The sequence below is a fragment of the Nomia melanderi genome, chromosome 10 (assembly GCF_051020985.1).
Source record: "Nomia melanderi isolate GNS246 chromosome 10, iyNomMela1, whole genome shotgun sequence".
Taxonomy (NCBI): domain Eukaryota; kingdom Metazoa; phylum Arthropoda; class Insecta; order Hymenoptera; family Halictidae; genus Nomia; species Nomia melanderi.
Window position 1 is genome coordinate 680,567 of NC_135008.1, and position 14,939 is coordinate 695,505.

The following is a 14,939-nucleotide window of genomic DNA, read 5'->3' on the forward strand; positions in this document are numbered from 1 at the left end:
TGTGGCGATAATCAAAATCGGAAAATAAAAAAGTGAAGCGTAAGGCTGTAACGTAACTTCGAGACGATGCTTCCATTGGTCAAGAGAATGTATGTCCATGATGGAGCAAATCAAAGTTTGGCTCTCATGTGAATCCAGTTCATGCAAACGTTCCTTGAAATCAGCACAAGCGAGAGTGCACTAAATGCGTCCTATTTGCTAGCTAACGAAAAGATTGCCTGTAAGATTTCCATTTTTAAAAATAAAATCATTAAGCGATTCGCTGATGAATTTTAGTGTATTCCAACGTCGCTGCTCGGATAAACAATAAGCTACGACTACTCGACAGCGAAGATATTGTCATTTGTAAACATGTCCATTCCGAGGTTCATTGAAAATTCGCAGGAAACTGAATATGCGTCAGCTATACTCACTAGATCGGACTTGCTCGAAGACCACACGCGCGCACGCTTCTAATTCGCGTTCGTTTAATCCGTTAATTAATCCCGCGTAATCGATAGACGAACAATCGACCGACCGGTGCATCGTTTAATCGAGTGTCAAAGTACATGTGGAGATTCTGCGACACGTGTATGAGTTTCAGTTAAACGATCCACTAGCACGCCTCGAAGCGACCAAACGGAAGAGTATAATCATACCAGGGATGTATAACCGGCAATCAGCGGGCGGCGCGTCGACGAATAAATCGCGGTCGGGTACGTTCGGTGTGACGGTCACTGGTGACCGGCGCGCGAAAGTCGCGAAAAGTCGGGAAATTCCAAGAGTGATCGTCGGATACCGAGATGTTCCGTCGTTTCCGTCGTTTCCAAAGAAATTCTCTAGTAGAAAGATACTGTGTGTGCGATCCCGGTTAAAGAGTATCTCTCTCTGTGGTAACCTCTCCGTTCGTTCTGTCCGCCCTCTGGTGCTCGTACTTACTGGCATTCGCGGTGACCACGCGATATTGCGGCGGTGCTTGCTGATGCTGTGTCTGTTGCTGTTGTTGTTGCTGATGACTCAGATGGTTAATGTTGACGGTCAGTTGATGGTGGCTCAGCTGATGATTCAAGTGGGGACTCGGCGAGGGTGGTGGCTGATGGGCCGGATGCACGTGGTGGTTGTGACCCGGCTGCGGATTCTGTGGATGGGGTGCCGAAAGGTGATGATGGTGATGGGGTCCCCCGCAATGTGGCAGTACACAGTGCATAGGTCCTACACCTACGGCAACACCCACTGCGCCCTCCTTCGAGACGCCATACCTCGAAACCATTCTTCCCGATGTAGATTTTCTTTTTTATCCAGTGTTAGCGGCGCGTCTTGGCCGAAACGATTTTTTTTTACCGAATATCGAACGAAATGACGCGTGGATAACTCTTGATATTTTTTCCTCTTTCGTTTTTTCGTTTCTCTTTTTGCCTGTGTTTTTCTTCTTTGCTATTATTTTGCTTTCAAATAATCGACATGTCAAGATTTAATTGGCGATCACCGGTGAACGCGTTCATTTGAAAGGAATTATCGTGAAGAGACTATAATCTATTAACGCCGAGGGGATATCTTTGTTTTTAGTTTCGTCGTTTATATTATTTTCTTATACGGTTTCGCGTGTTATTCGTTCGTTCATGTTCCTAAATTGCACGCCGCCGTTCGATCTGCGTGGTGAAAATGATTATTCCTCCGTACGAATCGTTCTTCCAGTGGTTTCTTAGAGAACTATCGCCAGCTTCGGCGTATTGAAAAAAACAGGCAACAGTGCCGAAGGGTTCATCGGTATGTTACCAACACTGTCTCCGTAGTCCATGGAGTTCTCAATCGGCAATGCTGCACCATGATGTCATCGTCTACTTGATCAGTAAACGCAACAAAGAGACCCTTACAAATGGAGCTTGCGTATCATAATAGTTGAATATGTCCTATATCCGACAGGGATCATTAAATCTGTGAAGACACTGGCAGTTTCGTTGATTCCTTTTTCCTTGAAATATATATGTGTGTGTGTGTATATATATATATGTATATTTATATATATATTCTTGAATCTCCTTCTATTCTATGCGTTATAATATCACGTGTATATCGAAATTATTCCATTCCTTCGGTATTAAATATATCACGTTCGGCCACTATCATCGCGGGCTTCACTTGTTACGAGAAAGAACGCACGCAGCGTGGAGCAATATCATTTTCCTTCGCTTGGTTAGCTTGCCCTGGACGAATACGTGTGATCCCGATGGCCAGAGTGAACGCGATCGGATCGAATCTCGAGCACCTCCGGTGTGCAAAATTGTCGAAAAACCTCGAAATCTCCGTGAAACGGACCCAAGAAATAGCGTCTTGGCCCAGCATTAATAAGACGATCGATCGATAGTCACCGAATTTCTCTGCCTCAAACGTGTTTTATAGACAAAGTGTCTGTACACACGATGATCCGAAAACAACATTTTCAACCGCGACACTTTTTCCCCTATTTCCTTCCGTTTAAAACAACGACGTTGCTGTTACACACATTGCGTTCTATTATTGGTCGAGCAAAAAAATATATATAACACGGTTCACTGTGCGGTTAATTTTCGGCTCGAATATGCCGCGCCACCATATTGTTTTCGTATCGTGTCGATGCACGCGATATTCCTCTCGACGCACCAACTCTCGCACTCAACTGTCAAAACTCGTCAGCATGGAGATGCACAAAGGTAGAGGAGACACGTTGGAAACGGACGGACTATCGTACCTCTTGCATGCCAAAATCGATATTTAAGGCTCGACCGGCGTCTCCCTCTTCGTACCGCCCACTCCTACCACGAGAAACTTCCTGTTCATGGAGCGCATACAGGTTATGTCTGGCGAGGACGCATCCGTGAACGAAATCAGTGGCGGCACGTCAGCCCCGGCCTCGCTTAACTGGACTTCCTTTGAATTTTCTTCTTTGCGCGTCCCTTCTTCCCTATCGGATCGCTAGGGGGAAGTTCCGAGGGACCGATGATCGGAGGTATTCGGCCGCGTGCCGAAAAGTACCGAGTCGCGCGCGTTCTATGTAGTTCTCTCCTCTCCGTAGCGAGATTTATGGGAACGATAAAAAGCGGTGTAGGTAAAGGAGCGCAAACCGCTCGCGACACGATGCACACGCGCACGACACGCACACGCACACACCCGCGGATCGGGCCCAGCGAATCACCAAGAGAAAATTTCACGACACGCGCGTCAGGTGTCCGGAAAAAATATCTGTGCGGTCAATTTAGAGTCTTGGGTACGGCCGATTCGAAACGGCGTCAAGTCGTTCCTAGGTTGCGTCAAGGTTCCTTCACAGAGGCACCATGAGGTTTTTTTCACGGTGTGTTGTCCTTTTCGTTTCAAGGATCTCGGTTCCGCGATTATATTCACAGAAACGGCTAATGTGTGGTCGAACGATCTGTCGTAGTTGTGTGTTGTGTTAACCCGAATAGAGGGATAAGTAAATCAGCGATCGACGTGAAGACGAGCGTACCCTTTTGCAAGGGACGCGACGTAGACTGATGCAGGCTAGTCCTTCTCGCACGACCTACGAATCGCGACCCGTGGCCCCCTACCCGTTTCGCTCTGCAACTAAGGAGCGACAGGATCGTGAGTTCACTTCAAACGTACCCTTTGCTATTTTCACACTTCCAACCAATTCCTTCAAATTCCAAGCTTCCAGACGTTACTTAAAATAAATTTTTTTTTTTTTTACAAAGGAAGAATTATCTAATTTTTTTTGTACCACGAGAAACTGTTGAACGTATCGAGTAGTTGTACCGTTAGTCTTTTACTTATCTCATACATTACACCTTCGAGGTGTATTTATCGTAACGGAAAATTGCGTTCAATCGTAATTACGTTAAATTCATGTTTCCATGGACATTATTGCACGTGTGGTTGAAATAATTCTTTATTGCTCGAACGAACGTTATATTTTAGACGGACGTTAACGGAGCGTAGTTCTAGCTACGTAGTGGAAAATGTAGTAACGTTGTTGCAATTAATATTTTCATAATGGAATACTATAAATATTAAGTACGCGTATTACGATACGGTCCTGGAAAGTAGTCAAACGCCAAACCCACACCGAGTCGAAGGTACAGCCGCGTGCGCAGACCAGTGGACAGAGTGCAAAGCCCTGCGCATGCGTAATGGACGTCGACATGGCAGACCCTTCAACTCGCATGAATGCAGTAGGCGCAGCCCCACGACACTTGAGGGTAAGGTGACGTGCAGCCTTGTGCATGCGCACATATAGTCGATTCATCTTAACTTGCTCGCTGCATGTCACACCCGTTTGTTTGTACTCCGTAGTACAGTGCAAATCAAATAAGCTGCTAAATTGAATAAGCGTTACATTTTCCCGACTGTAACATCCACCGAAATTCGTACACCTATTTTTTCAAATACGCTCCGCCATTAACGCGTCGACTTTGTTTCCGTGGAGCGAACAATTCGATTGAATAAAATTAAATTCTACCGGAAACAATTTAATGCGCGCTAGATCAATAAATTCTTCGAACGTACGACCCGCTGAAAATATAATTGTTAACGATCGCGCTCGGAGCTCGAGTAGAACGATACTGCACCCCAATTCGACGCCAGTGCGATTTACGTGAATGAACGCACAATGGCGTAGCAGCTACGTACGACGAAACGTTCGCACGACGACCCGAATACGAAACCGAACCGATCGGGACATTTCCACGTACAGATTTACTTCGAACAATTCCACCCCAAGGAAATTCGTAGCTACCAGAGTCATGCTCGTATCGACGTCATCGCGATAAGCAGTGCCATTGCGATTCCATTCTGAAATTCAGAAAAAATGCCCGCGTCGAATTCCGGCGAACGATTCATGAATTTCAACGCACCGATCAACCGACAATAACGAATAACCCAGTAATTACCGTTCAGCTAGCATACAAGAAATTATTGGAATTACTTTCCCCGGACGGATTGATCAATAAACGTATACGCGAGCGTAGTCATGATTTTGCTCGCTCGTCGCATTCATGGTCCAACAAATCGGAAGCAATCTCATGATCATTACGGCGATACAACTGCTAATGACGGGCGTTTTTCTATTATCTTCGCGGAGAGAGACGAGGGATGGGGCGTGGGCAGGGAAGGGGAGGGTCGTATGCGTTTCTTAATGACAATCAAGAAGGCGGCGGCGGCGGCGGCGGCGGCGGCGGCGGCGGGGACGACGACTGAGAAAGCAAGAAAAGAGCGAGGAGTCACGGAGATGCACGAACATGTGCCATGTGTGGGCGAAAATGCACGAGCGCGCGTGGGCTACAAGAGACACACGAGAGAGTCGCGCTGCTCGGCTTCGTCGAGACGGAGGAGCAAGATCCGCGGAATCGTGTGTATAGGTTAGGTGGGTAACCCAGTTTCGCCGGTGCACCAGGCCAGACTGCAGCAACGCCGTTCAACGATCGATACCTATATGCACCCGGCACTGCCCACAGCCTAGATTCGCTTGTCTAGGATAGGTGCAAGAAGGGGTACGCGTGACCTACATCTCAGGAGGAGGAAGTGCAACAAAATGTTGTAATTTAGGCGATCAGAAGTCGAAGATCGCCCGATCCGGAGGAAGGAGCATGCGCTAAGCGTATTAACCCGTTGTGACACTAGCACACATCAACCCCCTAATTTCGCACGGTATCGAACCTGCACCACCTAATGCCGCCCCGCTAATAAAATCTCATCGGCGCAGAAACTGTACGTTCAGTGTCACGCGAAGTTTAAGGTTCTCGGTGAGACGGCAGAAATAAAATCTAATTACTTTCTACATGGAATGTCCCAGTTTACATTTTCTCCTCTTTTTCTCCTCTCGGTCTTAAGTACTTCGTAGTTCGCCTGAGAAACGTTTGAGACACGTCGCGCGACTTCGAGGAGGGTTCGTATACTTAGCATCCCCCCCGTTAATCGTTCGCGTTGTAAACTTATACTTTCATGGCTATTTCTGTTCCGGATACTGCGAGATTGTTTAAATCGGGCACACGGCGATTATAAATAAAAAATCGTTAACGTACGGATACGCCTGCAGCTGTACCTTAAGTACAAATTGGAAAGAAACCTTCGGGCGGATTCGTTATTGGGAGACTCGAACGAGCGATGCTCGTCGGTTCCGACGTATAATCGGACGTCCGATAAGCGTCGAGGCGGCTGTCTGTTCGGGTGATATTCGCCGTTGGACAAAGAAAGGAACGCCGAGGAAAAGAACGAGCTTCGGGGGCCGACCGCGCGAAGAGTCATTTTAAGGGTAGACTAAGGTTAAGTGGGGAAAAAACAGGGCCGACTGAACGCACAATAATACGACATGAATGACTGCCGGCGCTGGCCGGAGAGGGAACGGTCGGAGGCACGGGTGTGTTCGCGTGCTTTTCCAGCTTCGTGACTGCGAGCACGTAAATCCGTTTTTCTCCGCGTCCTTTTCGCGAAACGTTCGACCGGAGAATTACCAGGCACGCAGCACGTTTATGTGTTTCGTCTCCACCGGCCGTTTAGCCCGTATCCACATGCACAGAAAGCGAGTATATCCCGACGCATATTTTCTAGTAAGAGGGTGGAGGTGGGGGAGTAGGGTGGAGTCGAAGCTGCAGAAGACATGGAGGGGAAGATCGGGGAGGTGGCAGAGGGTGTGACGGAGGGGAGGGAAACAGAGAGAGAGAAAGAGTGAGAGAAAGAGTGAGAGAGAGGGAGAGGCGTCTGGCTGGTTAGGCAGAAGAAAAACCCAAGATTTGGGGAGTCGAGGGGTGGGCCGCGTGTCGAATACGCACAAGAAACGTCTTCGGCGTAGCATAGAAACGGGGGAGAAGAGGAGTTAGACCTGTAACCTCTGCCGGCAACCTTCGGTCGTCTGGGTTGAAACGTTTCGTCCCAGACAAGACGCAGTAGTTCAAAGTTCTCTGGTGAAAACATAGCCGCTGACTCATGCCCACTAAAAGAATTCAAGGAAACCGAGGCAGGGTCGTAAACTTTTCCGACGCGGGCTCATGATTCACTGATAATTACAACCTTGGGGACTACCCTGAATCATTGAAATTCACGTTGGCCCACCGACGATTGCTCGGACCGAAAGACAACCGATCTATCGGGGTGGTTTTCTGTATTTTCCATTGCTAACCGTGCAATTCGATTTCCAACGGTGCATCCAATGTCCAACGAACCGTTGGCCATTGGAAGATACCAGTGACTTTCCCGCATTGCTTCCAGCCTAATTCTAAAAGTCCTTAAGCATATGTTTCCCCATATGCCCGTTGGCTTCTAGGGGATTGTCGCAGATGCGTGGCGAGCATCGAGAGGAAAGTAGACGGAGGATGCACGCACACATCGTGGACCATGGAAGTTGGTTTCCAGGGGTCTTTGAGCCATCAAGCCGTTGACCTTGGAAAGGTAGCACGGAGATCTCGTGGTGTGAGAGCAGTAGTACTCTCCTCTCTCTACGTGGGCGTTCGGTAGGAGGTTACAAGCCACCGAGAGAGGAAAAAGACCAGCCGCGTCGCGGGGGGAAAAGAGCAACGTGGGGTAAACGAATGTCTGGACGGAGACAGAGAGTCTCCGTGAAGGGAGGGTCGATATTTACCGGCCTTCCCCCTTCACCCAGTCGGGCAACGACCCGTGCCACCCCTACCTACCCTCCGAACTCGCTTTCCCTCCCCCGCCGGCCGCTGTCCTTCTTACGTTGGATCCCGCGCTCACGCCGCCGGCCTCCTCCGCTACCCTTAAACGTCGCTGCGTTATACGTTACTGCGTCCTAACCCTGAAACGGCCCAACTCGCGTCCCTTGAGACCGTCCAACTACCGAGAAAGACACCGTGGTCAAGAGCGGGGACCCCGACCATGGCTTACAGCAGGGATTTTCAAACCGCGAGTCGCTGCGAACCAGTGGGTCGCGGAATAAACAAAATGGGTCGTCAACGAACAAATAGATGTAACCCTTTGCACTCGGGAGTTTCTCGCTAGAAATATCTTACATTTCCTTGCGAGGCAACGACGAGATTTTTTGAAGTTTAAGTTCAACGTTAAATATCAGATTTTAGTTTTACCGCGAATCAAGTGGTGACCGAGTGACCTTCCGTGCAAAGGGTTAAATATTAATGTAAAAGTGATGATTGGAAACATAGATTGAAACGCGTATACAAGAACGTTTTTCTAAATGGTGTGATTGGTAAAGAGGTGGACTCCATGGTCTTTGTTACTTTCGGAATGTCCTTGGTAGTATGGTTTCTATATCTTGTTTGTATTCACTTTCTTTAGAGTTCGCAATGTGCCATCCGCGACAAGTATGTAGTAAATACTGATTCAATGAACATAACAACACAAAGATCGTGTTTTTAGTTCATCGGACGTGTACTAGGTCGCGGCGGAAAACATAGTTCCTACAAGTAGGTCGCAGCAAAAAAGTATGAAAACCACTGGTTATAGAATGCGAGTGAATATAGTTGGCGAGATCTGTTTACTTTTGAGTTGTACATCCCTTGTGCCCTACACCTTCGGATCCTATTCTAGGACAGTTAGAAGTACGCAGAATTAGGGAGATGTAAATTTTGTTAAATGACTCTATCGATATTTAGTATGGGAAAGCAATAGTCTACCAATGTAAATGTACTATTACTTTTATACTCGTGTAAGTGTTTTTACTTACAATCTATATTCGATGCTTATCCACGTAACCTAATGTGTGTACATTCTTTATTTCCTGCAAACAGAAAATTATTCTCTTCTTTATCCGAGTGTGTGCACAATCATATTGGAAATTATATTTAGTTAGTTTTTAACAGATTGTAGCATAGCTGGTGGCAATTGCCGTGGCAGATGACGCGGGACAGCATGCTGCCACCTGTATGCAGAAGACTGCAACGGGTTCGACGGACTCGGTCGGTAAAATAGCATCCAGCTAAAACCGTTATTTCAAAATTTAAATCGAACTTCCGGTAATCTTTACATCTTTCACCTTGAACTCCTTCGCGAAAACCACATCGGATTAACGAAACTGGAAAAATCAATCGTATTGACACATTCCGTGTCAAGTCAGTAATGTATATAATATTAAAATCTTATCAGGCACAGTGCGCAAACGCGAAGCGAATATAAAGACTTCCTCCATTTGTTCTCTCTAAATATATATCCGTATATTTACCGCCACAAGTGACTCTATTTTTCTCGTGATTCTTCCGTCTCGGGGAATTCCACAGAGCATATTTTTCGTATCGCTCCATCGTGGGAAAAATATCTGAATACAGCTTACAATTCCTACAGAGAGCACGGTTAACTGCGTGCCCAAAACTATTTCGCACCAACGAAAATACTGTTACATATAAACTAAATTCACATTTCACAAACTTCCGAATCCTACATAAACAATACAAATTTGTCAAATCTCAGCGGGAGTGATGCTAGACACAGTGACAGGTTAACCTCGACTCTAGTTAAAAAAATGAGACAATAGAGAGACAAATAGTATCGAAGAGTTCTCGTTAAGACGGTGAAACTTTATTGACACTTTTCACCGGGGTTCCCGCGAGCCAGCTTATGAATAAAGAATGAGCACGCGTTCGGTACGTTTCCACGTGACGATAAAGTAGAGTTCTCGGGGGAAGTAATTGGACAGTTGAAAACCGTGGCCTGACTCGGTTTACGCGGCATCAGTGTCAAGCATAACACGGCAATAAAAGCGGAGATTTTATGGTTGTCTCGGTGGAGAGCACGGTACCTAACAGCGAGCGCCGAAGAGAGGAAAGCCGACGGGACGGGACGGGACGGGACGAGTGATTACCTTCGAGTTAAACAAATCGTGAAACCGATTCGAACACGACGTATCCCCCGCGTTACACGGCGGGACAAACGAAAACACAATAAGGCGAGACGCACGCGTCGAACGCGAAAGTCCCGCAGCGGTCGGATCGCTTCTGGCCAGATAACGACCCTTTTTTTCTCGTTGGCTCGGGACTCGCCACGCGTCTGCCGCTCGACGACGATGGAAAATGAGACGACCCGAGCGCGAGCGAGACGGACCGTTTAACCGTTGAGTTCGTCCAAAGGCTTCCGAGAATTTTAGAACGGTGCCGAATGACGGCAGTCGTACGTCAACACCAACGGGACAAAAAATTTCCCTGTTTTTCAATTACAGTCGAACGCGAAATTTTATGTAGCACATTTCCACCGTTATAACAGCTCGAGCTGAGCGTTTGATGAATGGAATATAAGACGCCATGGAAATAGCGTCGGTTTGAAGGCGGTATTTTAACCCTTGGCAAGTTGTTTTGCAATCTATCAGTAACTGCTAATTTTTATAGTATTCCTAGTGAAAATTAGAAATGTAATATTCCTTTGATCTGTGATTTTCCTTGTTAGTACAAAATTTGAATGTGTGGAAAATCGAATAATTTTGGGGTAGTTTCTTTAAGATGTTGGAGTCTACAGAGTTCAAAGGGTTAAGTAGCAAGCGACATTTCAGTGAAGTATTTTATTTGATTCGGTGGCAAATAAAATACGTTAAACAGATTCATTGTTTACCAGTTGAAATAATATGTTAGTCGATAGAATGATTTTTTCCTGTGATTGAGTTACTTTTACAGTGTATCCCAGTGAATTGCATCGCATGCTGTTTATTTAAGAAAACACCCTGTATACCTGCGTTACGATAAAATTAATTAAACAGCAAAGAATTAAAATCGACGTCTCCGGCCATTAATATACGTGTATACCTACTCCAGCGAGGGAAAAATTCTTCAACCATGCGTAAAAGTACACTTTCTACCAGGAACTGGCCAAGGAGCTGGTTTGCCGGCCAATGCGATACCCGCCTGTTAAATGTCAAAATGCTAATGTACCGCAAATTTATTATTACGTAACCGATGCAACGAAATATCATTATTTCAATCTCATTTCGGATTACACCGGCGTTACACGAAACGATCGCTTAACGCGTTAACCGCTGAAAGCCTGAGCAATCACGATCATATTGCTGCATTTTTCAGCTATCGTTTCGAACCTACCTATATAATATTCAACCTACAAAAACTTAACACTTAACCCTTAGCACTCCAGTTTATTTTGTAATCTATCAGCAACTGCAACTAATTTTTATAGTATTATCTTTTATTTTCTTTCTTACTAGAAAATTTGGATGTGTAGAAAATCTAATGATTCTAGGGTAGTTTCTTCAACATTCATTAAAATATGTAATATCATAACTGTTGCAATATTGGAGCCCACAGAGTTCAAGGGCTGAACCATCTCAACAGCATAGAAAAGAAATTCAATTATATTTCTATAGTTGTCGATTATACAGAAATAATTGAACATTGATCGCACAATGGTTCGTTATAGGAAACAAGAAGGTATATAATCTGTTCGGTATTCGGTGGCACGAGGAAAATATTTTCCACGGTTTCTCCCGGCGATGCTGACACGAGCGGAATACCGGCATCGTTGAAGTATATTATGGGCCGATTAACATAGATTTACATTTCTGAAATACGAAACAATAAGCCGTCATCTATATTCATGATCCGAATAAGTGCCCGCCGCGAATGTTTTTTCAGCTTATAAAGGACCAGACATTCTTCGCGAAATATTATTCCAATTCCTCGAGCACCGTTGCACGCGGCGTCCGTCCGTTTCACGGTAATATCTCCGAACACGTTCGGATACACAACTCCGCGGCGAACCGGCAGACGCTTTCTATACCTCCGCGCGGCATTTTTTTGTTTTTCACCTTTTCCATCGGGGAATATCTTTCCTGTTAACGACTCGCGCGGCGTCGCGTGCAAAACATTTTATTCGCACTTTCAATTTCGCACGGATCAACGAGGACTCGTTAAATTCCATGCGAAGCACACACCGGTGAAAATCGCGCTTCCGGTTCACGCCGGAATCCGCTCGATCTCGATCGCGATCGGCGTTGCGCAATCGCGAAAGGAGAAAAACGTTTTCCACGATCACCGACTTTTTTCCGCACCGACTGAAAAGGGAAACCAACGAATGCGCCGCTAATCCGCGGATAATGAAATTTTCGTTATCCGGAGTGCATCATTACCACGCGAGAATCGTTCGTCGCGATCGAACTTAATTATCCCAGTGTTCGTTTCAATTTCGAGCTTGTGCACGCTCGAAGACGGTCTAGAACTTGCGATCAATCAAACCCGTAAATTTCGCTAAACGAATTTCTATAACAATTTCTCGGAGAAACATCCGTTACCGATCGGAACACCGACAGAAGCAAAACGAGAATTCAGAAATCGTTCGTTTCCATCCATTCGATGCCTCATTAATTCCCCCGGTAATTTCTCGGATTACTTTGGAATAATCCCGCAAGAAATCCAAGAATCCTCCATTTTGACCTAGCTGGTAATTCCAGCGTAAAGCGAAAGAAGAAAAAGAAAAAAAAAAAGAAAAGCGACAATCCGCGCCAGCCGAAAAGAAAAGAATGTTTCCGCGGTGCTCCGGCGTTGCGTTCGGTGAGTTCGAGGGAAGAGGAGAGGAGAGGAGCAATTAAGTTGGCGGGAAGAGGAGACAATGGTTTCATAAGTCGAGCACAACGTGACCGTAAAAGCACGGCCGTTCGAGGAACGACAAGATGGGCAAGAGAGCCGCCGCCGCAGCGGCGAAGTACGGTTAGTTTCTCCCCGGATGTCTGATGGCCTCTTTCTTGTACAAGCGGCCTTGCCAGGAATGCACATTTTCCGCCGGTTCTCTCCCGTTTACTTCAGCATCGATTCGAATCGATGCACAGACGTCCGTCTGCCACCTTTCACCCGTCGTCGTCTCCTAATCACGTGACCGAACTTGTTACGAGTTTAGCATCGTCATCGTCGCCGTTCGAGCCCGCGCGACCGCGATCGCTTTCGATCCCTTATCTCGATCGATCCCCGCCCCGGTTCCGAGCAATTCGAAATTTCATGAATCTGAGAAGGACGAGTGTATACTCGTCTTGTACAGGCTGTTCCAAAAATGATAATGTAATAGAGCACGAACGATTCATGAGAAGCGTTTTGCATTGATTTCACGGAGCAACCGATTCGAACTCGATGCGTTGCCGCGTGACAATTTGCGGGGGCGGGAGTCGCGTTATTATTCGCGAATGGCAGGGAATCCGTGGGATAATGAAATATCGGGAAATATGTGTGCGGTATACTGGTCCGAAACCGTCGAGATTAAGTCCTGACAGGCATTGCACCCACGCTGCGTAACCATTTATGTGGACTGTTGCTCGCGGGAGAGAAAGAGAAAGGAAATCTGCGGTGGTGTTTCGTCGTAACCGAATAACTGGTTGCCGTATCGGAGAACACTGTAGCGCGCAGGGTGTATAATTTGATCTGGTTCCCTCGCGAAACCATTGGGAAAAGGACATTCTACGTTTTCCTATACATTTCACCGTTTCCTTTTCTACCGAGCCACAAAGTCATGCAGATTATTTTAAAAAAAGATAAATAACAATAAGTAATATTGTTATTTAAGTATAATGAAATCAATTAAATACTGACGATTATCAATCCTCAACTGCCAAGACGAATTTCAAGGCACGAATCTGTTTCTTATGCAGTAAACTTTCACTATTTTTATCGTAATCGAACGTTAGATTTCGCGTTTACTGAAACTACAACTCGACAGTTGATACTAGTACTAACAACTACTTAAAACTTGTAACTGTATTCATTAAGATTTCAAGTGGTTTATATTCAATTTGTTTGGGGCAAAATACACGAAAAAATATAATATTGAATCATTTGATTGAGTTGCATTATCATGGTACGTTCCTCTAGCTGAATGCCACCATTATTTATAATATACAAATGTTTACAAATAATCATCGTCTAATTGAGCGAACCACAATTCAATTTGTTTGGGGGTCACCGGTGATCTCCATAACATTCAACGTGTCAAGGGCGAATATTTAGATCATCTTCCTCAGGTGTCCACCACATGTGGAACGTCCTGTACGCGGTCGAGTCGTCGCGAAAACATGCGACCGTTACACTGCTACAAGCTACCAACAAACATTTCAACGCTGCCCGCAAGAACTTCCTGGTATGCGCGATAAGCGGAACTCCGCTGGAACTCAAAACGTATTAGAATCGTTTCGCGAGTGTTATCTATTTTTCACGCGACCGGGAATCATCCCCGCGTTTCCATCGAAACCCGCGCCGTATTTACGGGATCCTCGAGTCCACGCCGACGCGGAGGATTGCGGAAGATGATCCAGTGACCTGAAATCCGCAGATCCTATCCGAAGCTGGGTTTCCAGGTTGGATTGCGGGATCGGAGCTGTCTACAGTGTAGAATTCACGATTCGATAAGAACTTCGCGTGCTGCTTATCGGGGCTCGAACTCGGCGGTATCGACTATTGCGGTGTTAATTGTAAAAAATAAACTGTTCGACGAGCTTTTTGCTAGACGTGTAATTCAATCGTTGCTAACTCATCGTTCGGAAAGATTGATTTCACGGAGATACCGGTGCTCCAAGATTGCAAGTACGTCTCAAAATAATATTCGAATAAATTTCAAATTTCAACGCTCCAGGAACAGTGAATTACTTTTATTTTCTCATAGAGATATAAGAGTGTATTCAATGACGCTTCAGTACTTTACGTATTATGATGTAACGATAATATTATATAACATTGTCAACACTACCAATTAAACAGCTTTTAATTTCCATGTTCTACAAACAGCAATCAAATTACTTTAAAGGTTAATAGTAATTTAAAACATCAGAAATGAAACAACGTACCTCTAGTCTTTATGAAAATTACGTGTCATATTAAATACTCGGCATTAAACTTTTTCAGTCCCAAAATTCATTGCGGTTAGAATGGGACACGTGTTCGGGTCTTTGTTCAATGAAATTGACTGATCAATTGATTCTCTCGAATATTAAATTCGTCGCGGTGCATGTTGTGAGGCGACCTGTACAATGGCAAACTTTCCGCGGGCTCGCGTTTTGCAATCACGTA

At 45.6% G+C, this 14,939-nt stretch overlaps 1 protein-coding gene across 6 annotated transcripts in view; it reads right to left on the reverse strand.

The window, feature by feature from the left end:
- Eif4g (eukaryotic translation initiation factor 4 gamma) overlaps window positions 1-14,939 on the reverse strand; it is a 43,608-nt gene that overhangs the window by 22,861 nt on the left and 5,808 nt on the right. Inside the window, exon 1 of one of the 6 annotated variants that reach the window (XM_076371380.1) lies at window positions 919-3,507. The exons of 4 other annotated variants lie outside the window; for them this stretch is intronic. In XM_076371380.1, coding sequence (XP_076227495.1) covers window positions 919-1,249 — 331 coding nt within the window. In that variant the 5' untranslated portion in view covers window positions 1,250-3,507. Of the gene's footprint in view, window positions 1-918; window positions 3,508-14,939 lie in introns of those variants that run through there. One more of the 6 variants, XM_076371381.1, reaches the window with a different exon arrangement.